A 26134-nucleotide genomic window follows, 5' to 3' on the forward strand; every position below is an offset into this window, starting at 1 on the left:
AGTCATTCTGTCATCAAAAGCCCTGGCAGCAGAGAAGTGTTCTCTCTGTAACTGCATTCCTAGGGCAGTTAAGAGTGCAGAACTAGAGGGAGGCAGCTTTGCAATACATTATTTCCTGATCTGGCCTCAATAACGTGAGAAAAAGAAAGAGGTGATTGCAAGGGCTGTGGATTGAATCCCTCTGTCAGGTGTCTCATGGACTGCCTTCCTTCACGGTGGGTAGTGTCCAAGTAGGGTGTCAGATGCCCAAGGCAAAATCAGAAACAAAGGGTAGGATCCAACGGTGACCTACCACTGGCGGTGAGCACTGCTAGTGCTTGGTGCGTGTGTGGCCCCTACCTCTGGCAGTGTAGCACTTCCAGGGGCATGCTCCCAAAACGGCCAGAAATGCTCGTTTCTGGAAGGCATGACCTGCCCCTCCCAGAAACTGGTGTTTCTGGTCATTTGAGGGATTGCTCCCATAAGCATGGCATTGCTGCTGCTGCCGATAGGGGCCATGCGTGCATCGGGAGCAGGAGATGCTCACCGCCAGCAGTAGGTCACTGTCGGAGCCTAGCATAAGATGTCAGAACCCAACTGAGAACCTGGTTTATAGCAAAATCAGGGCTTGGTGTCCTGCAGCCAGCACAAAATGGGGTCACATTGTGTTATGGCAGATGACCTATTGTTTTTAGTAGGCCTTTCCTGTTGTATTTTCACAAAAATCAGACTGGTCAGTAATATTGAAAGGTGGGATCATGCAACTGGAATTGTCAATGGTATATGTAAGCAGTTTGAACATAGTCTTGATGTTACACCAGATTGTGATTGAACTAATTAGCCATGGCTCATATTTAGATTCTTGCAAATGAGCCTCCTGCCCCACATCCTTCCTGCATCAAGCCGCTGTCTCCAGATTACACTTATTTCCTTGAAAGAAACTGACCTGTGGTCTCCTTTGCTTTCTTTACTCAAAATAATGTGCCATCTAGCACTAATAGCCTTCTGCTTTTATCTAAACCCACTTGGGCAGGTGCCATGATCCTATCCGTTATCAGTAGCATAACACCAACTTAGGATACATTTTTCCACAAAAAGAGAACTCCAGCCAAACACATTCATGGTTACATATTGAACTCAGATTCTGTGAGGGTCTGTTGAATCCTGTCAACTTCACTTGTTAGTAGTGAATGATGGATACAGAGCACACCCATACTCCACTACACAGCTCCTTCTAAGTCCTTAAGAAGGTATAGGATATAGGGCTCGTTGGGCTCCACCACACCTATTTTTCCCCTGGTTTGCCTTGGTGCTTTTTACCTCTGTTTCATAAGCGCGGCAAGCTCTCCTCCCTTTTACGATCGCTGCTATACTGGTGAACTCTCTTTTCACTTGTTTGCTCTCCTGCTGCTATTGTGCTCTCCCCACCCCGCCCCTTTCCCCCCCTCCAGTTCATTGGTTATTGACGTTGATGGACATTGTGATCGACTTGGCAGCCTTCCCCCCTTGCTCTTTGGAGCTCCTATGGGAATTAACCAAAACTTTTGTAAACCACCCAGAGAGCTTCGGCTATGGGGTGGTATATAAATATAATAAATAAAATAACTAGAAATAAAATGTTTAGAGCTCCCTCATTTTTAAAGCTAAAGTGATGAAACTTGGCACAGTGATGGGTCTTAACAAGGGCTTTAGCCATGCCAAGTTTGAATCAGATCGGTTCGTTCCTTGATTTTTAAAGAATTTTTAAATCCTCCCTTAAACCATTTCCCTGATAGTCCATAAGTGTGAAAGGCCACCAATGCAAAAGTCCACCTGCTTGCATTTGTGGAGGATCTGTTTTCCTTTACTTTGATAATGTGAAGCTGTGCATCTCCAGTTCATAAAATGGAGATCTGCTGTTCCCTTACTCAAGAGTAAATCCCATTTATTAAACTGCATTTACATCCAAGTCATACTAAATTCTGATGCATGCTTACCTTTGAGTAAACCCCATTGAACAGAGAGAGACTTACTTCTGAGTAAACAGAAGACCTCAGAGGTGAGCATAGGGTTGCAGAGCACTTCTTTCCAGTTTGCTGTTTAGACTGTTTAGACATTTTTATAAAAGCTTCTGATTGACCAAACTATTAAAAGTCAGTTCTATATGAGTTTACCCAGAAGTAAGTCTCTCTCTGTTCAATGGGGTTTACTTAAAGGTAAGCATGCATCGGATTTTAGTATGACTTGGATGTAAATGCAGTTGAAATCAGTGGGATTTACTCTTGAGTAAGGGAACAGCAGATCTCTATTTTATGAACTGGAGATGCACAGCTTCTCATTATCAAAGTAAAGGAAAACCGATCTTCCACAAATGCGAACAGGTGGACTTTCACATTGGTGGACTATTAGGGAAATGGTTTAAGGGCAAAAAATTAAAAAAAATCCTTACAAATCAAGGGATGAACCACTCTGATTCAAACTTGGCGTGCCTAAAGCTTTACTTAAGAGCTCTCAAGGTCCGAAGTTTCATCTCTTTATCTTTAAAAATGAGGGAGCTGCGGGCAAGGAGGGTGGGGTTGGAGCTGTAAAAAGTCCATTCATTCAAACATTTGACATGGAGTGCTGCAGGAAGAGAACCACCCCGCCCTCCCATTTCATCAGCAAGAATCCATTCAAAGCATATGCCCCCAATAAAGGAAAAAGCAAGGGGACAGCACTACATGGAGGCTTAAGGGCATATTAAAGTCACTTGGGGAAAATAATCCAGATGTTCCCCGTTCTAGGAAAAGACAGAAAAGGCTGGGGAAGAGGAGGGGTGTCTGCAGGACAGGCATAGCATCATGTGAGTACCGTACTGCAAAACCTCACACCAGGCATGGCGAGAGTGCATTAAATCACTGGTGTGATGGAGCTAGTTGTCAGAGCCCTTTTATTCTAGAACTTACCATCCAGGAATGTGCTTGGAGGCTTCCCTGCAGGGAGGAGCGACAGGGAGCTGTTCTTGCCTGCCAGATTGTGCTCTAGAGGATTGGACTTCAATCAGTGGGTTTGGATCCACTATTGAGTCACAGCCAGATGTAAGGTGGGTTGCAACAACAGCACTGCCACCTTGTATGAATTCACTTGTATGAATTCTTAATTCATACAAGAATTAAGAAGTACATCCTCAAAATGTATATATATGCTAAAGGTGGGCCCCAGGTAGCAAGCTACTACTCTAGAAATAATTTAGCAGTGAAAAAATGCTGCTTGTATCCCCCACTCTTACAGAGCCCCATGGGTAAGTAGATTCACATATTCATATTCTTCATTCAGGGATCAAAAGGAAACATCAAAGTGATGACGTGCTGTGTGCAACAGCCATCAGATAAAACACAACAGACAGAACTTCTATATCATCATCCATCACCTCAAGCACAACCGTTTTCAGTAGAAGCTGTTCACACATTTCAGCTGCAACGCATCAAGTGAAGAGACATCTAGTCATGTTTTACTGAGCAATGTACGAGCATGTGTAAGGAGTGGAAGGCAGTTTGAAAGAAGGATCACAATTTTCCAAGGGGAAATCACACTGTTCCTTTCACTTTCCCCTTGGGTAAATAAGTATTGCCCCAACCAAGAGCTTCGGCTATTGGGCAATATAGAAATGTAATAAATAAATAACTAGTTGGTGCCTACAGATGTGTTGGACTACAAAGCCTGTCATCTACAACCATCATGGTTAATGGCTATTGTGACTGGTTGTGATGGGAGTTGTAATCTAATAATATGCAGGTTACCAAGTTGGGCAAGGCTGATGTATTGCTTTGAAAATCTGCAAAACCTGTTTGACCAGAACACTAGGACAAAAGAGATGAATGGGTTCAGCAAGCATCTCCCAAAGGGCTTTCTTAAAAACAATTGTTTCTCTCCAACCCAAGACATTTTGTATCTTAATTATCCTGTCTGTGTTTCATATGAGGACAGAAAAGAAAATACTACTGTTTAGATAGTGATTTGTACAAGGCCACCCAGAGCCTTCATGTCCTAAGCTTCTATGTCTAGTTTATCCACTGAACCACATGGTTCCATATACATCCTTATTGGTCTCCTGTTCTCTGTAGCCCACCCCATAGCTGATGTCACCCTCTTGGCTCCCTCACATCAACTCAGGGAATTGCCATTGTTAATGTTAAATTCTGTGGCAAAGCCAAAGCCAAGGAAAATAAATGGAAAAAGGAAGATTATTGAATTTACTGTCTCAGTCAATGGCTTCAAAATGGCTTTTTAACATTTAATTTAATAACCCCCCTGGAAACCTTTCTCTTCTCAGCAGTTTCCAGATGCAAGTTTGCACTGGCACAACTATAAGACAGACAGGAGAATGTTTCACTACCATCTGTGTGAAGCATCCTGACTATATCTGCAGGGCACATACCTTTGGGGATGAAGCCCAGCAGTTGTTCAGCTGCATTGGCCTGGATACTAGTGAGTAGCTCCCCACATTGAAAGCCAGTTAGCATTAAAATTATGGCAACACCTTCTACATCAGCTTCTTACTCCAAACCTTTGAAGAAAAGCAAAGAGAGGGCTTTCTAAAAAAATAAAAACACCAACAAGGTCTAGCCTCATGCATAGGCATTGAAGGTTTATTCAGCCCCAATGCATGTGTGGACTGAGGCTTGGCAGAATATGCCACCTAGAGTTATGAAATTTACAGAGCCATGAATTCCTCAGTGTTTCCTGGCTGCCCTGGTGTAAGCAAATGAAAATGTTTCCCTTGGTGGCTCACATATGACAATGCCTTATCCTCAGTCAGACCATTGGTTCATCTACCTCAGTACTATGTACTTCAACTGGCACCAGGATCTCAGGCAGAAGACCTCCCAGATCTGCTGCATGAGGTCTTTTTGCAGGAAACATGAGAGTTGGACCTTCTACATGGTACCAGCCTTGTAAGTAACACCCACACCCACACAAAAATGCTACCAGGCTGCATCATTTTTACTAGGTTGCTGTATTTCTATTCTGGGAACAGAGAAGGGGGTTTCTTCCTTTAGCAGCCTCTTAGTTTCTATGCTTGGCACAGAGGAGGGATGGAGCACTCATCCCACTTACTCACCTTGTATCAAAGACCAGGCTAGTCTTTGATACAAGGCAGCACTTGGATTTCAAAACAAAACAATAAAGCCATGTTTTTAGCCCTAGTGACTCTACGTCAAGTACCTTAAATGACATTTCCCAAGTGCAATAACTCTAGTAGTAGGTAGCAACTATTGGACATGATGTACATTTTAAAGAAAATTCTTGACTATGATTCATATATGCTCCCCTTTGAGAGAACACATGCACATACACAGTCAGACTTGGTTATAGTATCTTTAATAGTTTAAGCACAGTTCCCTTTGTTGTGGAGAGAACTATGGGACTCGGGTTCAAATCATCATGGGATGGATGAGAGGAAAGAATGCTGGTTCCCCAAAATAGGGCATAATGTCTCCAGTCCACCAGCCTTCTGAAAAGGAGTAGGAGAAATACCAGAGAGGAACTTAATAAAACTAGGGTGACCATATGAAAAGGAGGACAGGGCTCCTGTATCTTTAACAGTTGCACAGAAAAGGGAATTTCAGCAGGTGTCATTTGTATTTATGGAGAACCTGGTGAAATTCCCTCTTCATCACAACAGTTAAAGCTGCAGGAGCTATACTAGAGTGACCAGATTTAAAAGAGGGCAGGGCTCCTGCAGCTTTAACTGTTGTGATGAAGAGGGAATTTCACCAGGTTCTCCATATATACAAATGACACCTGCTGAAATTCCCTTTTCATTACAACTGTTAAAGATACAGGAGCCCTGTCCTCTGGTCACCCTAATAAAACAGAAAAACAAGAACTAGGATTTATTTAGCAGGAAGGGGGATGGGAAGCAAAAGGAACAATTCAGACTGGTATACAATGTTAGGCAAGTCTCTAAGGGTGCAGTCCTATGCATGCTGAGACAGGGAAAAAGCCCTACAACTCCCAGCATTCCCCCCACGCTGGCTGGGGAATGATGGAAGTTAAAGGACTTTCCCCCTGTCTAAGCATGCACAGGATGGCATCTTAAGTAACAAAATAGGAGGTGATGGTCCAATAAGAAAGTGACCCATAGGTGAGTGATTCGTTCTTTAGACCTTTCTCTGGCTAAACAGTTCTGGACTTGGATGCAAATTGCCTTGTTTCTTACTATTGAGAGCTGCAAGTGTGGTAACTGGCAATGTGTGTTTATTTCACGTGGAAGTAGGGAAAAGGTGACTAAAGTGAACAAATTATGGCTGGACAGCTTTGTATTTAGTGGCTCAGAGTATTACATGTTTCATGCAAGTGCGTGACAACAAAAGCCCAATGGCTTCTTTTTAGGGAATAATAGTTTTGCAAGGGTGAGTTGAAGTGGAGAAGCTGTACATGCACAGGATTTAACCCTTTCCTTGCCTCCACTTCTCCACTCCAAATTACGCCCCAAACTGCTTCAACTCCCAAAGGGTTCCTAACATATGTTTGCCTCTATAAACAGAGACTCAACAATGATGACTCAAAAGGTTATGCTGTCTGACCACCAGCAAAAGTGTAGATTACTTTTGGCCAATCTGAGGCTTTGCAACCTGAACCCTTGGGAAATTTAGGTTGATTGGGATTGTTGGCTGGTTCAATAATATTATGTCTAGCTCTTCTCATGGTTTGACATAGAGAAACAAAACACTTCTGGAAGTCTGTTTTTACCAGGAGCAGGTGAGTGTAGAGTTTCAGTGCCTCCAGGAGCTGCAAGACAGGCAGAAATACAGCAGGGACAGCTTTTCCCAGCATGGAGATGTAATGTTGACAAAGCTAATGCTGAGTGACAAGCTGTACCTGCATATAAGCTTTCCAGAAAAAAATGAGCACCATTTTCTCTTTGCATTAGAGAGAAATATATATTTTACTGCTTTCAAAGGTTGGAATTTCTGCTATGACTTTCATTAGATTCCATTTAGGTTTTATTTTTGTTCTCATTCAGTTTCATGGATCCGATGGCACACTGGGATGTGTATACAGTGCATAGGTGGCTAGCTGGCTGGCCACATAAAATAAATTAGAGTGTATTAGCCCTTATTGTCCTGTCACAGTGTGAATTATCTCCTGGACTCAACCTTAAAGAATTGTTGTTGGCATGGAAGAATAAATGGTAAAACTGTCCCAAATTGTGAATGGGCTTTAGGGTTGTCACCTTTTTTTTTACTGGTCCTTTTCCCTTAACAACAGCTTGACATGCAGAAATTCAGCTTTTCTCATCACTGCATTTCAAAGCCAGGAAAAGCTTCACCTTGTAAATTTTTGTATGCTTGATAGCTGTTATATCTTGCAGGAGGAGGACCAATTTTTTTTTTTTTTGGCAACCCCACCTATGAGGCTGCACGGGAAACACTATGATAGGGCAGGAACCTCCACCTAGGACTTCCTCTGAAACTTGGATTCTCAGTTTGCAAGGTTGAGAAATTTCGTGGAGCATCTCTGACGACTCTAACAAGTGGGAACAGGCAGATTCTTTCCTAAATTTCCATGGACAACATGTTTTTCTCAGTTGAATGGCTAGAAAACTATGTCCTCTGCATTGCAAAGGGTTTGAACTTTTGCAAAATAGCCTCACGCTGGGTGGAATGGAAAAAAAAGGAATTTAGAAGTTTAATTTAAGCTTCAGTAATTGAGAACACAGTGTTTTCTCTTTTTCTGCTGGTACCTTGCCCATTTCTTCTATATTCATTATGGTTTATCTAAATTAGAAGTTGTGAATCAAGCTCATGTTCTGGAGAAGGTTACAACCTGTAAGCAACTGGCCATGGACATGTCTATGGTTGCTTGGTCCGTATCCTGGTATAACTTCTCCTGTTACAGTGCTACATGGTTAGGAGAAACCATGTCTAGTGTAATTTCTGCCTCTTCTGTTATAATAGGTTTAAGCTACAGGAGGTCTTTCAGGATTACTAACTGTGTCTGAATCCTAGCCAAACAAAGACTTGTGTCTGATATTAACAAAACTGCCAACTGCTGAACTAGCCTGTATAGCTATGCCTTTAACAGCAGTTTGATATTGCAGGATACAGCAGATGACATTTTTCATTGCTTGGAGCTAAACATCATCAATTGCTAATTTCTGCATATCAAGTTGTTGAAAAGAGTGCAAAAGAAGGCAAGAACAGTTTATTTACAGTGACCATATGGAAAGGAGGACACGGCTCCTGTATCTTTAACAATTGTATTGAAAAGGGAATTTCAGCAGGTGTCATTTGTATATATGGAGAATCTGGTGAAATTCCCTCTTCATCACAACATTTAAAGCTGCAGGAGCCCTGCCCTCTTTTGTATCTGGTTACTCTAGTATAGCTAGAGTAACTCTAATACAGCTAGAGTGACCAGATACAAGAGAGAGCATATGGTTACCCTATGCTCATCAGTTGACAAGCGAAGGTGTAGAGTTGCTGGGTATTCCCTAAAGACTGTTCCTTTACCTTTTACATTTCACTGAAGCAGCTATAGAGGACCTGGCTATCATCAAGACCCAGACCCTAGGCAACAAGGAAGCCAAGGGCATCCCAGTCTGACCCTCCAGTGAGCAACCCTTTTCAAGCAAGTGCTGATCCCTACTTTAGTCTGCCTCATTGATGCTGCTTCCTGGAAGGAAGGAAATTCATTACATTCAAGGGCAAAAAACAGCCCTCCAGGCTGCAGTGAGATAGATAAATTTGCTGTATTACATCATCAGCAGAGGAATGGAGGAGTGGGAAGAGGCTAGCAGGCTTTGCGCTGGAAACATATAGCTTCCCTCTGCATCCTCTGCCTGCTTTCCGTCACTTCTTCTTACTTAAGAAACACAATAGTGATCACCATGGTAACACATGTTCCCCTGGCACCTGCACACTCACAGGTGGAATCCTCTGAGCCTTGAGTGTGGTTCCCGGCTCCAGGCAGGTGGGGTCTAGCCATCAGTGGTGCAGTTGCTCCTAGGATTGTAAGCACTCATCTTGGTGACTCATCTTGGTCCTGGTTTTGTCTCAGAAATGCCATCCTATTCTTCCACTGCCAGCCAACGGGTCCTGACTTGCCAACACATGGCTGGTACATTTCAGCCAGCTAAGGACTTCTGTTCCAAGGACAAAGGACAGGATGCAGGATTCCAGAAGGAAGGGGGTTGCTCTGTGTGGGAAGTGCTGGGCTCATCTGCCAGTACCTGTTACTCCAAGGACTCTGACATTTTCCAGACGTCCCTGCAGGGAAACAGCACCTGATTCCACTTAAAACTTGCAGCATCTCTCCTCCCTACTCCCACACCTCACCCCAGAAAACATGGAGCTCTCAGAGAACAATAATGTAATTGGCTGGGAAAAATCTCCTCAGGATTTTCCATCAAACCTGGAGCTGGCTCAGACAGCGCTAACACACAAACACATGCAAACTGGAAACCCCAGGATGCTCGTGAAAGTACGGGTTCCCCCAGAAAATGCGTGACCCGGACAGAAAGGAGCCCAATGTAACAAGGAGTGACTGAGACTGGAGAGACAGCAGATTCCCCTAAGGGGGTGACCCAGTCTTTGGCCCTATAAAGAACAAACCACCAGCCGTCTGGGCCTATTTAGCATCCATGACCTTTCACCTTGGAGATTCCCACCTCCTGCCTGCTGTGCACAGGCCTGCTTTACAGCATGCTAGAACGATTTACGGCTCATTCTAATGTTACTTTTTAGAGATAAACATTTTAGTTCCATTCTTCAGTTATCTGAAAATGTCACCCAAGAATGATTATATGTGTACATGTATTTCACTGCTGGTAATAGCAGTGTTTAGCAAGAAATAACTGTTTTTTACTGTCTTTCTTACTGTTTTTTTTTTAAATATACTCTTCATTTTAAAGGTTTTTGTGTTTTTTACAGAATGACAACAAAATGACATGTAGAAAGAAAATAGAGTACACTGAGAGAAGAAAACACAAAAAAATAACCAAATAATATAAAATAAATAACAGGGTGTGCTCTCCGGCCTCTTAAGGTCTGGTTTTCCAAGTCTGGGTTTAAACAGTAAAAGCAAATTAAAGAGGTGAAATTGGGTCCGTAAATTTAGACAGGTAAAGCAACATCAGACGGGGGGAAATTGCATTTGCTTACCGTCGCTTCTCCGTCCACGTGATTGTCCTTCATTACTTCTTCCTTTGAAAGAGGACGTAAACAACGTGCACGTAGCCCATTCAGTGGGCCATTTTGATCACGCTGCTTCTCCTGCACACAGCAGGAGATAGTGGCAACTTCCATCTTTAAAAATAAGTTGGACTTACTGGGGTGATTTTTTGTCGTGCGAAGAAGGCTACAAGGGGAGGGAGGCGCATGGGAACCAGCCAATGTCGAGGGACCCACGAAAATCCGTGAGTGCCCAGTAATGAGCATGCAATAAAACACTTGTCTGATGGAGCTTGAAATTCTATCTCAGTTTGAAAAATATCTCCAGGACTTTCTTCAGCCAAAATTGGCACCCCTAATTCTAGCTCATGTAGGAGGTCTGTGTGAGAAGAGACAGCTCCTCACTGCAGAAATTATTCCTTCAACTTACAGAGGGTGATGGGAACAGTGGTGCGGTGGATGCAAACAGAGTTAGCATGTTCGTCTTTGCTATCTCTCGTCACGTGTTGATTACATACAGAAAGCATAATGCCTGAATAGGGCTCTAGAAGACTAGGGATCAAGTCCTTTCTCTACCGTTTTATGGCGTTGAGCAAGTCAACATCTTTTAGCCACAGTTCCTCATCTGCAACATGGAAATAATAGTGACTTGCCCCATAAATTGTTATAAGGAGAAACAAGAAGAAGATTGTAAGAACGCTTTGCAAATTAAAGCACAGTGTCAGTCCCCCAAGACATAGTTATAGTGACTTGCTTCCGGTAGGCCTGCAGCAGCTTGGAGCCAGTTTGCGAGAGCTGGCGGAGAGCAAGGTCCATCCAATTCCAAGACTGTAAGCTATTGCTCTCTCCAATTGCTCTTTAGTTTAATAAAGCATTCCTTTTTAACTGGCCTCTTTTTTCAAGAAGATAATAATGTATTAACCACTCTTCAGAGACCTGTCTGAAAAACAATGATCCTCAGAAGTGACTGCAGATATATAACCTCATTAAATTGGATCAGGGCTTCCATGGAAAGCAGACTAACAGCACGGAAACACTTGAAGAAGACTGGTATCATTCTGTCATCAAAAGCCACAAGCCACTTCAGAGACTGCCTCCAGGAAGCCCATAGAAAGAGATAAAACGCTTCCTGCACACTCAGATCTCCTATGTTTGATATCTAGCATGATACTCCTGTAAACCCCAATCCATCACCAGTAGCAGAATATTCTGTTCACATATACTGGATGTGGGTAGGATTGCAGTAGTAGGGTATACTCTTTGCAAATTGCAGCTATTAAAAATGCATAGGGTGCTTCCAGACAGATGACTCCTAGCGCTGCCAATCAAAAGGTACTGTGCAGCTATTCCATCTTTCCCTCCTTAATGGATTTTCTGTAGTAAGAAAAAAGACAGAAGGACTGGTGGAAAAACAAGACGAAGGCAATGTCATCTGGACACCCCCTCCCTGAAATTTTTATGAACAAGTCAATGGCAATTGCACAATAAAAGCCTCATCTGGAAATACCCATAGTCTTATTGGAGAGGGATATCCTGTATGCCATCCGGATGCTGATGACATGCAGTTCTATCTCCCTGTGATGTCTGAATCAGATGAGGCTGTGCAGGTCCTGGACTCACTAATGAGCTGGATGAAGGCCAATAAACTGAAGCTGAATCCTGGCAAGACAGAAGACCTATGGGTGCGTGGTTCCCAAGTCCTGGAGATAGGCTCCGTATCTGTTCTGGATGTGGTTGCACTCCTTCTGAAAGGTCAAGTTAATAAACTGTGGGTACCCTAATCCATTGCTGTTGCTGGAGGCTCAAGTGGCTGTGGTGGCCTCTCCTTGATGGGGATAGCTTGGCCAAGGTAGCATTAGTAACCCTCAAGACTGGATTACTGCAATGCGCTCTATGTGGAGCTGCCCTTAAAGCTTTTCTGGAAGCTGGAGCTAGTGCAGAATGCAGCAGCTCAGCTGTTGTTGAAAGCTGCCCTTTTTCAGCATGCAACCTTGGGTATCTGCCCAGACCTTAAGGTCATCCTCAGAAGTCCTTCTCCATGAGCCCCTGCCAAAGGAAGTAAGGCAGGTGGCTTCCAGGAGGAGGACCGTCTCTGCTGTGGCACCCCAGCTGTGGAATGAGCTCCCTTAGGAGGTTCGCCTGGCACCAACACTATATTCTTTCAGACGCCAGGTGAAGACCTTTTTATTCTCTCAGCATTTTAACAGTCTATAAATTGAATTTTAACTTTGTTGTTTTAAATTTGTGTTTTAAATTTGTATTTCTGCACAGCTGCTGATTTGATCCTGGTTGTGCTTTTATATTGTATTTTATATCATGTTTTTATACTGTTTGTTTTATACTGAATGGTTTTAATTTTTGTGAACTGCTCAGAGAGCTTCAGCTATTGGGTGGTATAAAAATGCAATAAATAAATAAAAAACCTGCACTGGCTGCCTATTTGCTAATGGGCCAGGTTTAAGGTTGTAGTACTAGTGTACAAAGCCCTAAACAACTTGGGACCAGGATACCTGAGAGAAAAGGCCTTCTCCATTACCAACCTGCCCAGTCACTGAAGTCATAAGAGACATGTTCCTGGTGATTTCACATGGAACTATGGTCCAACTGGAGTCCACCAGGAGAAGAGCCTGCAGTGTGGTGGCCCCCTTCCTATGGAATGCCGTCCCTTTGGAAGACAGGCAGGCGCCAATGTTGCTTCTGGTGCCTCCTGAAAATGTTGCTGTTTTAGGAAGCTTTCCTTGAGTTAGCGGCTGCACTTTTATTAGAACTCGGGTTTTATCAGAACTCTGTTTCTTTTAAAAATAGTAATAAATATTGTAAATAAATAAATAACTATATAAATAAAATATGCCAGTTTTTTTAAAAAACAACCAGTATAGGCAATGTGTTCTCCAGTGGTGAAAAGGGAAGGTGCACTGCACAGCTTAGAATTAAATATTTTAAACCAGGGGGAAAAGGTTCACAGAATAATGGGCCATAGCTCTAGGTGGTGGGGAGGGAGTCTTCACGAGAATTTACCTGTTTTAAAAAACTACAAGTATGCACCTGTACTGAAACAGTATGGGAGTTTACAGTCTTTAAAGAAGCAAACAACAACACAAAAAACAATAAAATAAACCTTTTAAAATTCATAGAATAAAACTTCCATGGAGGGTGGGGAGGTTGTCGTCTAGCACCAGTGATGTCACAGCAAGTAGCCAATAAGCACCAGTGATACATTGTCATATTTTACACAGCACTAATTATACTAGTTAGGGGGAGTGGGCATTGTCCCAAGGGTGTCTTCACAGAACGGGGTTTGTGCTGCGTCCCTTGGAAACCCCATGCTTTCCCTCCCCAGGGTGCATTGAGTAACCCTGACGCCAAGGAGGGAGCAAGCACAGGGTTTCTGGGTGGCCATCCAGGAACTGGTGTCACCCCCGCCCTCTTCCTGGTGGAAGGCAACCAATCACAGTTTGCCTTCCACCAGGCACCGCCCAGCCACGCCTCCGCTGTGACTTCGGAACAAGGCAAGGGGCTCTCTTGATGTCACCTAGCGTGTCCTCACCTTGCTCTGGAGAAGAAAATCGGGGTAAGTCTCCGACTTTTTTTCTCTGCAGCTTCAGCGGAAAGCCCCGAGGTGGGTGTGCGATTGCAGCTGTGTCATATAATTGATGCCACGCCACCATGCACCCACCCCGGGGCTTTCCGAGCATTTAGACAGCGCCCCCCCCCCCAGCTACAAAATATTGCAATCTAAGAGCTAGGAAAAGGTGATATCCCCATGACAGAAGAATTGGGATGCTTCCAGACAGAAGGCTCCTAACACTAGCAATCAGAAGGCATTGTGCAGCTGTTCTGTCTTTTTTGCCTTAGCAGATTTTCTGCATTAAGGGAAAAAGCGGAAGAAGAGGTAAGAAAACACGGGAGGGTCACAAATAAGAGATGGTTGTCTGGACATCCCCCAACCTCACTACTGTGAATGTGGCAGGGTGAAGGCACCATTAAATCCCTATTTAGAAGTACTTCTAGCCTGCGAAAAGATTGATGGATCTACTGCAACAGTTGAGCATTAACAACTTTGCATTTATTGCATAAAGAAAAAGTAATCTGGAAAGTTTCTGAGTGTATCCTTTAAGGGCATATCATGTCACAGTGATGAGGGGCAGGACACCAGTGGAGGCCTAGAAATGCCAGATTCCCAAGGATGTGTTTTGGGGGTTGTATTTTGGTATAGTCCTTATGTTGGGTCTCTTGCAAAGGCGAAGAACTACAGAGGCAATGGGGGTTACTCTCTGGAACTTGGAGTTCTTCGCACTTGAGTTTCAGGCTGGTTTTGTTTCTTCCCAGCCAGGTCTCTAGACAAACTCTATAATTTTGCTGATTGCTCTGGCCTCCACCTCATCTTTGCATTGAATGCTTTGCGCCGGAACCCCAACAATTCATGGAACAGCTCCAATGCCCTCAGCCTGCTCAAATACAGTGCCAGTAAGAAGTACAACATCTCCTGGGAACTGGGCAATGGTGAGTGGGGTATGGGGATGGGCATTTGGAGAAGCAAGAGGGAGGGGAAAAGAGGTACTGGGGTCCACTCACCTCCTAGGTTGGGAGCAATTCTGAGGCCACTGAGAGAGAGTAGAAACCCAAATAGAAGTAATGGCCCAAACAGAGACCACTATCTTGATAGTGTAAGGAAGGAGGGAGCCTACATACGCGAGATTTTTTTTCCAGTTCCCAGACAATAAAAAGGACACTAACAGTCCAGTTCCATACCTCTCTATCCAGAAATGAGGCCTGTTGAGCTGAATTGAATTTACTCATAGGGGGTTATGTGTAGGATTGCACTAGTGCCTCCTCCTCCAGTCCCTTCTGCATAGTGCCTCCAAGCTAGTGAAGACAATTTATGCTGGGCACACTTTTCAGAGTAACCAGACCAGAGTTGGTAAATGCTTGCTTCTGTTTGTTTCTAGAACCAAATAACTACCGAGCCCTGACAGGGCGAGCAGTGAATGGCACTCAGTTGGGCAAGGACTACATGCAGCTGAAGAGGCTGATGCAGCTGATTCGCACCTACTCCCGAGCCAGTCTGTATGGGCCCAACATTGGGAGGCCTAGGAAGAATGTTGTAGCCCTCCTGGATGGGTGAGTGATGTGGTGTATGGCAAGCAATGGAGGTAGCTAGGAAATCTCTGTCACACCAGAGGCATAATGCCTTGCTCTAAGGGTTTAATTGGTGTGTAGATGTGGCTTTTCAGCTCCTGGTGATGGAGGAAGAGGAAAAGCCATGCCTGCCACATGTCTGTTAAAAGCATCATGACCCTCTTTGGGTCATGGGTTAAGAGCTATTCTGATGACACTTAACTACACTCCTTGATTTCAGCCCAAAGTGGGAGGATAATGATAGGGGTGCTAAGTGGACTGGGAGAATTGTTAGTTTTTAGTCCCACATTGGTAAGGTTGCCAGGTTGATCAGAGCAAAGTGTCCGTGTCTGTTTGTTATTGGTTCACACTCCTTTGCTGCTTCCCTCCCCCATTTTCTGGCACTATTTAGCTTTTCCTGGTGCAAACATTGGTGCAAATAATTATCTCTGTCCTTTGCAAACATTGAGCCTAGGAACACTTGCTCCTGTTACCAATTCCCATATATTCCCGAATTCCATATAAATGGGAAGAAGCCCTGAACAGCCCTGACAAATATAACAGGACAGTGCAGAGGCTGGACAAGGGACCCACCAGCCTTTCATACAAAACTGGAAGCACTGGCAAATTGCCAGAAGATAAAAGCTTGAAATGATCTTAATAAACTCAAGAGCTTAGCACGTAGCAACATGATGAAATTCAACAAAGTCAAATTTAAGGAAAGAAGAATCAAGTGTACAAATATAAGGGGGAATGTATGGAGTTACTAGGCAGCAAAATGTCACTTTATGTTGTATCAGCAGCAGCATTGGTTTAAGACTCAGGAACAATTCATGCCATTCTGCTAGGAACTGATAGCCACATCTTCTGGGCACCAAAGTTAAAGAAGGTTATTAAAAAACTGGAAACTTTTCTGGGGCAAGCTACAAAGGGACTACAAAGTAAATCCCATCAGAAAGGCTGAAGGAAATGTGTTTATTTAGCCTATAGAAGATAATGTATATTTGTGGAAAGGGTAGGGTGAAAAATTTAAAGCATTTAAATCCTGATTCTATCCAGGTTTGTAACTCCCACTGTGTTCAATAGGACTGACTTCCAAGAAAGTGTGAATTGGATTACATATCTAAAGCGAACAACTGCTGATCCTGTCCACAAAGGATATGGCAAGAAACCAGGGCTGTGTGTACTTTGTGCTAAAATCAAATGAAATAAAATGTTACGAAACCCAGATTTTGCAAAAACAAAAGCAACCTGTATAAATTAGTCAACTTTGTATAATCTCTTTTGCATCGTTTTGAATTTTACTATTTTAAAACATTTATTCTGCTCACCATGGGTAGGGGTAAGGAACTATGCAGGATATGGAAGTCTTGCCTCTAAACTAGCCTTACCTAAGATGCCATCCAGATGTTTTGGAATGCTCCCAGCATTCCTGAGCATTGGACATGCTGGCTCGGGCAGACTGGAGTTGGAAGTCAAAAACACTTGGAGGGCACTGCACTAGGTCGTGGAAGGCTGGCATAAACTCTTAGCATGTTTCCAGACAAGTTTTTTTACTGTGCAAATGCCCTGTCTCATTCATGTTTCCAGGGCAGGACAGGACTGCGGAACCTGGAGGGTTTTTTTTTAAATTTCTTTAGTGCTGCTGAGATGGCTGCTTGCAGGGCAGAGGCATGCATGTGCACAGGTGCAAGGGAATTTCTACAGATGGGACAGCCAGCCCCATTTGATGAAGTGTTAATTAGGCTGTTCAGGCAACCAAAACTCTTGGGAACAGCATGTATCTGTTCCTGGCTTTTTCAGGCCTAGGGTCAGGAGTCACAGTGTTTCTCAAAGATCCCAAAGACTCAATAGAGCTGTTAGCGTTGAGGCTGAGAAGATGACCTCTAGCTAGGTCCAATCCCTGAGGGATAATCAGCTCCAGGGATCATACAGGATTAAACTGGGGACAACAGAATCATACAGGGATCTGGTGGCCTTGGTAGTTGCTCATGGAATATTAGATGTAGGGTGACCATAGGAAAAGGAGGACATGGCTCCTGTATCTTCAACAGTTGGATAGAAAAGGAAATTTCAGCAGGTGTCATTTGTATGCATGCAGCATCTGGTGAAATTTCCTCTTCATCACAACAGTTAAAGCTACAGGAGCCCCTGCCATCTTTTGTATATGGTTACACTTGGCAGGGCTCCTGCAGCTTTAACTGTTGTGATGAAGAGGGGATTTCACCAGTTGCTGCATGCATACAAATGACACCTGCTGAAATTTCCTTTTCTATCCAACTGTTGAAGATACAGAAGCCCTGTCCTTCTTTTCATATGGTCACCTTATTAGATGTGGATATCCAAAGGTATGCAATGGAATTATTTAAAGACTGTGTACATTCAGTGGCAGTAACCCATAGCACCAGCTTGAAGGAAATCCTGAAATTCTTACTGCTCCAGTAGCCCTGCCAGCTCTTTCCACCCTCTGGCAGGTAGGATGATCAGATGCAAAGGAGGACGTGCACCTTCAATACTTGTGTAGAAGTAAGACTTGCAAGAGGTACCACTTTGCTCCTCCTTGCATCACAAGCAGTACCATGGAGGATACAGCGATTACTAAGTCATGATGGCTATACGTTATCTCCAGTATGCCTCTGTATATCAGTTGCTGGGGAACCTGAGTGGAATGGTGCTATTGAATTCATGTCCTGTTGTGAGCTTCCAATAGGCATCTGGTTAGCCACTGTGCAAACAGAATCCTGGACTAGCAAGCCTCAAGTTCTTATGCCAAAGATGTCTCCTCTTCACCACTTGTCCTCCTTTGCATTTTGCCACTTGACAAACTCTTTTATGCTGCAGCCCAGTGAAGTATGAAGTAATACCAATGTGCTTTCTGCATTGTATTTCCTAAACAAGGAATGGTATTAGGAGGGCAGAATGTGAATGCTGTTGTTTTTTGTCTCCTGAAGTGTCAGGAGACTGGTTTCCACTGGTTAGGACCCTTGTGAGGAATGAACCCCTTCAGCCAGAGCATAAGTTGAGGAAGTTTAGGCACTGGGATTGGGTGAGGAATGGGTTCTTACCAAGCAGAAAAGACTGTCTCAAAGCACCAAGAGAAGTCTAGCTATTCTGCTGATACCCTGAAGAATTCTAGGGGGTGTCTTGATGCCGCCACTTTGGTCGCTCGTTCCCTCAAAACCCTGTGGCATCGCAGCTCTGGGGTGGGAACGGTAAGACCAACAGCAGGAGGGAGTATGGGCTTTCTGGCCAAAAAAGCGACAGTGCTGGCTGCCATTGAGGTTGTTGAGCCTTCCGCCTGTCCTCTGCCTGGCCTTCCCGCGCTTCCCGCGACCTACCCTGGACCTCGATCCACCCCCGGAACACCCCCAGCCTCAACCTGAAGCGAGGTCACCACTGACAGAAGGAGGAAAGAAGGTGGTGACCTCGGAGCAAAGGAAAAAGTCGTGGTAAGTCAGCGACTTATAAAAGGTGCAGTTTGGGGGGGTGGGGAGAGAAGCCTGTGGTGGCTGCGAGTTGGTGGGTGCGTCATATAAACAACACAGCACCAATTCGCAGCCACTACGGGCTGAACAGGGTGTATAGACAAGCCCCTAGTTACATTTTAGTTTGTAGTAGTAAAAGAATACCTGAACAATCAGCTGCCTTGTCCATGAGCAGTACAGTTCCTACAGTCGAAGCACTAAACATGGGATGGTTTGAAATGCATTTATTTGTATCAGTTTATTACAACCCAAAAGTGATTAAAGATAAAAGAATTAGGAAGACTGTGTCCTGAAGGGAAGAGAAATTGTAGAATAGAGCACTAAATGCCTATTTAGTGTAAGCCTAAGCAAACAGATCAGTGATGTATTGAATGATTGTTTTCCCTAAAATATAGGCCTAGCAGACAGCCTGTGTATATGCGCCAACTCTCTTGCTTTCCAGAAAACAAACAAATATTAACTGTTATTTCAGTGGAGGCTTTTCTCTCTCTTCTGAACAGTATTTAAAAAGTTGTTGTATCCAGGGCCCTTTCTCACAAAGAGATAGAAGGAAAGAGTTGCCTGTTCCTGCTGGTGAAGAAAGATATACCTTTAAAGTGGGGCTCCTGACTCAGACTGAGTCTGGCTTCTCCTCTGCATTTGCACTGCTTTTGACAGAAATATTTATCAGTAAATCAAATTCTGATAGAGTCATCTGCTTTGCCTTTCGCCTCCCCACCAATCTTCAGGTGGCTTGTCCTCTTTTAGAAAAACAATTCAAAGCACAGTTCGTATGCTTAAACAAAAAGACTTCATTTGTGTCTTCTAATTTTTTGAAAAAGATTCTCCCCACACACACATTTCAAAACCTGCTTCTTTGTAGCTGCTGCTGCTGCTGCTGCTGCATGACCATTATGTTATGTACACCACCCTTGCAATTTATTGATTTAAGCCTCCTCTTTTGGGAACATTGTAAAATGTAGGTACATTTCTGTTGTCCATATTTATTAACATTCTCTGAATACTTTAAATGTTAGATTTACAGAATCTTTCTAAACCCAATGTTGTTAGTATTCATTACTGAGGTATCATGTCTCAGTTGTCTTATGTTCCTCGTGTGACAGATATCTTGACAGATTTTATCTCTATTAATAATTACATCTGTAATCTTGGTCCTGTTTGAGATATTTCAGTTTTCTTTCTACAACCAGATGTGGTTTTGAGAATCAAGGAACTCAAAACATTCCAATCATCATTATTCCGACCCCCTGTGCTGCACCTGGATTCATAAGAGCTAAAACAAAGAAAGAAAGAAAACTACCTACACCTCCAGATAAGATTCTGCACTTTCTTGGATAGCACTGCTGAATCTCTCATGTTTGAGAAGCTTTTCCCTTTATATATAATCAAAACCTACCTTCCTACAAAAGAAACCATTTGCCTCTTGCCCCAGAACCATGGTAACAATATTTAAGCACATAAAAAGTGTTTTCAAGTCCCATTTCCCCTTAACCTTCATTGCGTGCTTCCAGGTGGATGGTTCCTAGCACAAGCTCTACATACACACACACACACACACACACACACACACACACACACACACACACACACACTACTGTGGCAACCTATTAGAAGCTCATTTTGTTATTACTGTAGCAGGCTGTTTTATCAACTGCACAAAGCAGGTAGTAATTTTTTGTTGAACCTATATTATTTGTCACATGCATTGAGCTTAGACGGTTTTTAATGCTTTATGTGTGTATGCTCTGTGTTTTAGAATTTTAAATTTTGTATACTTGTTTTTATCTCAATTTTAGAATTTCTGTAAACCGCCCAGAGAGCCCTTGCTATGGGAGCAGTATATAAGTGAAAATAAATAAATAAATAAATAATAGACAGCCTGAAAAAAAACTTCTCATTTTAAAAGCATGAAAAATCCTCTAAGAAATTATAATTTAGGGGCTATTTAATATGTTATAGAAATAGCAGGTAGACATTTTAAAACATAAGGAATGTCATGCTGGATCAGACCAAAGTCCATCTAGTCCAGTGTTCTGTTCAGGCAGTGGCCAACCAGCTGCCCATGGGAAACCAACAAGCAGGACTTGAGTGCAACATCCATGTTCCCCAGTGACTGGTGTACATAGTCATACTGGCCCTTATACTGAAGGTAGCCATCAGGACTAGTAGCCATCAATAGCCTTATCCTCCATCACCACAAGTGAATTCCATAGTTTAACTATGTGCTGTGTGAAGAAGTACTTCCTTTTATCTGTGCTGAATCTCCAATCAGCTTCATTGGATGACCCCAGGTTCTAGTACTGGGAGGGAGCGAGGAAAATGTCTCCCTATCCACTTTCTTCACACCATGCATAATTTTGTACACCTCTATCATGTTTCCCTTACTCACTTTTTTTCTAAGCTAAACAATCCCAGCTGTTGTAACCATTCTTCATAGGGGAGTTGCTCCATTCCCGTTATCATTTTAGTTTTCCTATTCTGCATTTTTGCCAGCTCTAAAATATCTTTTTTTAGGTATGGTGACCAGGACTACACACAATATTCTAAGTGTGGTCACACCATAGATTTGTATAAGGAGCGTATGACTTTGGCAATTTTATTTTCAATTCCTTTCTAATTATACTAACATAAAATTTGCCTTTTTCACAGCACACTAGGTTAACATTTTCCTCGATCTGTCCACCATAACCCCACAATCTCTTTCTTGGTCAGTCACCTGTAACTCAGATACCATCAGCTTATATGTGAAGTTGGGATTTTTTGTCCCAATTTGCATCACTTTGCACTTACTTACATTGAACCACAATTGCCATTTTTATGCCCATTCTCCCAGTAGAGATCCTTTTGGAGCTCCTCACAATCCCATTTTGGTCTAACCACCCTAAATAATTTGATGTCGTCAGCAAACCTGGCCACTTCACTGATCACTCCTAAAACCATTGGTCCCAGTACAGATCCCTGTGGGACCCCACTGTTTACATCCTCTAGTGGGATAATGTACCATTTATTCCTACTCTGTGCTTCCTGTTCTTTAATCAGTTACTGATCCATAAGAGGATCTCTCCACTTATTCCATGACTGGTCAGTTTGGTCAGGAGTCTTTGGTGAAGGACTTTGTCAAAAGTCCTTTTGGAAGTCTAAGTAAACAATGTCTACTGGATCACCCCTGTCTACATATTTATTGACACACTCAAAGAACTCTAAAAGGTTAATGAGACAGGACATACCTTTGTAGAATCCATGATGATTCTTTTTCAGAAGAGCTTGTCCTTCTATTCACATACTAACTTTTATCAATGCTCTCAACCAATTTAACTGGAACAAACATTAAGCTAACTGCCTGTTATTTTCCAGATCCCCCCTATATCCATTTTTTAAATTGGTGTTATATTGCCCATTCTCCAGTCCTCTGGCTGATCTTAGGGACATGCTGCATATTTTGTTAGATGATCAGCAATTTAATATTTGAGTTCTTTAAGAACCCTAGGATGGATACAATCTAGGCCTGGTGATTTATTATCTTTCAATTTGTCAATAAAAATTAAGAACTTCATATTTTTTAAACATTATTTGCCTCAGTTCCTCAGACAACCCTCCTGAAAACATCAGGTATCTGCCCAATATCTTCTACAGTTAAGACAATTGAAAAGAATCCATTCAGCTTCTTTGCAATCCCTTTATTCTCCTTTAGTACTCCTTTAACTCCGAATGTGTATATTGTGTGCACGTGTTCTGCTGCCATAACATGTGAGAATCACACTCATCTTTTTTTTCTTTCTTTTTTTTCTTTTTCTTTTTGTCTGTGTGTACTTGCTGCTGGGAAGTGTGACTCGTTCCTCCTTCCCCTAGCATTAATATACATTGTACACATGGTGGGGAGGTGGAAGGTTGGTATGGTTCTCACATATTACAAGGAATACCACTGGTCCACATGGTATACATCTGTGTACCCTTTAGTTATTATAACGTATGAAACAGGCAGCCCTTAGATTTCAAAGTCTGATTGACACTGCAAATTCTCAGGTAGGGAAATGGTCTGGGACCATTCCTTCCTCACTTGCTTGCTCATATCTTACCTGCCTGCTGCATAAGCTGCACTCTGTAGACTGGTGTATTCTTTTTACTAGATATATGGCAAACAGGGAGGGAAAACAGATGTGAGTCATGGGAGAAAGACACACATCAAAGAATAACCATCAAGTGCTGAAGAAATCTCATGGGATCACAGCAATTATCTCTGAGTCCTTGTTGAAGAAAGAAGACGTCTCAGAAGCATGGAGAAGGGCAAATATACAATGTCTATTAAGAAACAAGAAAGGAGAACTTTAGGAGTTATAGACCCCCATTAGTCTGACTTTTATACCCTGGAAGTTATTAGAACGGGTTATAAATCAATCTGTTTTAAGCACCTATGGGAAAACAGGGTAATTGCTAGTAGCTGGCATAGATTTATGAAAATGACAACAAGGAAAACCAACCTAGCAAACTTTTGGCAGGGAATTGTTCTAGTAGATCAGGTCAGTAAAGTAAGTATTATATGTCTCGCCTTTAGCAGCGATTCTGATGTCATTTCATACGTGCAAAATGCAAGTAGAAGGAAATGTCATCAGTTGGCAAAACAAGTTGTTAAATAGTTGAATGTTCAGAGTTGATTAATTATCTCTGTTGGTGGAATGTGGGAGAGTTCTTTGGGGATGTTGCTTCCATGTAGCTCTCCTGGTTGTTTGTTTTATAGATACTCAAAAGATTGAGTTATATATACCATCATTGCCATGTGGATGCCAGGCAACAAGAGATACAAAATGGGAAAGGTAGATACACCTTTTTTGGATCAACATATCACATCTTGCCCATGAACTTGCATGATCAAGACTGGGTCAATGGATCATCTGGCCCCGTGCTTGCCCAATTGGTTCCAGCTGGGTACTTGATACGGCACCAGCCTCCCCTCTGAGCACTGCTTCTGCCACTTCTGTTTTTCAAAGAATTTTCTAAATGAGTTATTACTAGGAGGCTCCCCACAGAGTAAGAAATATCACCACGTGGGGTAAAGGTAGAGGGGGGCTTGCACATGACATGATCCTGCCAACATAGGGAAATCATAAATTGAAAAGCGGTCCCTATCTATGTTCTCCTTCTGCCTGATGAATTGTTATATATAATTCAAAAGCTTGTTTGCTCATGCTGACAAAAGTTGATTCACTAAGAGGTACATCATCTTTCCTGTTTTGAATCACAGAGTTCAGATTATGTTTATCAAATCTGCAGAACACACAAAACTGAGAGAAATTTCAATCACTATGGAGAACAGAAATATAATTTTAAGCAATCATGATAAATTGGTCAACTGGATTAGGAAGAAATGGAATTCCACAAAAGCAAATGCAAAATATTACTTATTATTATTATTATTATTATTTATTTATATAGCACCATCAATGTACATGGTGCTGTACAGAGTAAAACAGTAAATAGCAAGACCCTGCCGCATAGGCTTACAATTCTAACTTATTAGAAGAGAGGATATTCATGCTGAGTAGGAGAAATCACAAATTGGGGGTGGGGGCAGTGCTGCTATTTCAAACGCTCTCATACTAAACAAGTTTCAGCAATGTGATGCTATTATAACATTAAGAAAATGCCAGGCTGGGTTGCATTTAGACAGACAGACTAGCTCTGCTTTGGCCTCTGCTAGAACACTGTCATATCTTGTTTGGGGCATCAAATGTTAGAGGGACATAGTAAGATTCTGAGCAGAGCGTTAAAGATGATGGATCTTCTGTATGCAAAAGATGAAAAAATCAAAAGATACTGACTGCATTCAGCCTAAAGAAAAAGGACATTTCTGTTGAACTATGGCACATTGATAGAAGCTAAGATTGTCAAGCATAAGAGGTGGATAGTAAATACTGTAGCCTTACTTTCCAACTAAAGAGATATTTGATATATCATGTTATGGTCTGTAGTATATGTACACAAAGTATATGTGGAGTGCACTATTCAAAAATACTGCAATCAAGAAAAAATGAAACATGATCCTCTTTTGCCTTTGAAAAAGAGAGAAAACCCAACTGGTTCAAGTACAGGAAGGTATCTGGCTGTATTTAAATATTAATCTTAAAAACTTGTTGAGGCTGAAATTCTTCATGTCTTTTATTTAGAAGTAAAGGCTATTTTACAGAATTACAAATTAGTCTTTCATTTCACACAATGTACAGAACAGATATGCCTATAGAGAACAGGCCATGTACTAATCACCACTGGAACACATTGGCAACTCATATATTCGATACCTCATCAATCCTTTGCTATCCACACACACATCAAGGAGCTGAGAGTTACATTAGCTGACTGAACAAATTGTGCAATCTTCTAGGCTAGGGTGACCATATGAAAAGGAGGTCAAGGTTCCTGTATCTTTAACAGTTGTATTGAAACGGGAATTTCAGCAGGTGTCATTTGTATGCATGCAGCACCTGGTGAAATTCCCTCTTCATCACAACAGTTAAAGCTGCAGGAGCCCTGCCCTTTTGTATAGTATAGCTGGAGTGAGCAGATACAAAAGAGGGCAGGGTCCTTGCAGCTTTAACTGTTGGGATGAAGAGGGAACTTCACCAGGTGCTGCATGCGTGCAAATGACACCTGCTGAAATTCCCGTTTCAATACAACTGCTAAAGATACAGGAATCCTTTTCATATGGTCACCCTATTCTAGGCAAATATGAGAATGCTAAAACAAAAACTATTCTGTCTTTCTGAGTACTGTCCAGGGTATGAGGCAAATATCTGTGCTAGAAGGCCAAGAACAGATGGAGAGAGCAGAATAGATGGTGGAATAGTTGGAGAGGCCTGAATTCCAGTTGCCCTATACTAATTGAATAAATTGAAGACAATTTAACTATTTGTGCTGTGAACATGCTGGGGGCTGTCTGTACACAGGGGAAGCCCTGCTGTGTCTGTGGGTCTGCACAGTTCCCCGTGATGCTGCATTTTGAAAAAGTCAGCTATTTACCCTGACTTTTTCAAATGGAGCGACGTCAACATGGCACTTCTGCCGTGTAATGTTGCTCTGTGGCCAATCTGAGGTCAACCTCAGGGTGGAGCCTGGTAGAAGGCGACCAGGAAGAGGGCGGAGGTGGCTCCGGGACCCAGATGGCTGCCCAGAAACCCTGCACTCCCTTCTCGGTGTGGGGGATTACCCGGCGCTGCCCTGGGAGAGGGAAAACGCGGTGTTGAAGAGGGAGGTGCCACCAACCCAGTGCCATGAAGACAGCTCCTTGAACACACCATAAACTAGAGCGGGGACCAAAGGACATGTAATATGGGGAGTTTCTTATTGGATTTCCCCCTACTCCAATTTCTTTTTTAATGAAATGCAGCTAGGATGGTGGTAGTGGGGAATTGCATGTGTGCACAT

General features: G+C 42.7%; 1 protein-coding gene across 1 annotated transcript in view; it reads left to right on the plus strand.

Moving 5' to 3' along the window:
• LOC134403134 (inactive heparanase-2-like) overlaps nucleotides 1–26134 on the plus strand; it is a 77728-nt gene that overhangs the window by 20409 nt on the left and 31185 nt on the right. The window contains exons 2-3 of the mRNA XM_063133241.1: nucleotides 14445–14618; nucleotides 15065–15236. Coding sequence (XP_062989311.1) covers nucleotides 14445–14618; nucleotides 15065–15236 — 346 coding nt within the window. The remainder of the gene's footprint in view (nucleotides 1–14444; nucleotides 14619–15064; nucleotides 15237–26134) is intronic.

Source organism: Elgaria multicarinata, chromosome 8 (genome assembly GCF_023053635.1).
Source record: "Elgaria multicarinata webbii isolate HBS135686 ecotype San Diego chromosome 8, rElgMul1.1.pri, whole genome shotgun sequence".
Taxonomy (NCBI): Eukaryota; Metazoa; Chordata; class Lepidosauria; order Squamata; family Anguidae; genus Elgaria; species Elgaria multicarinata.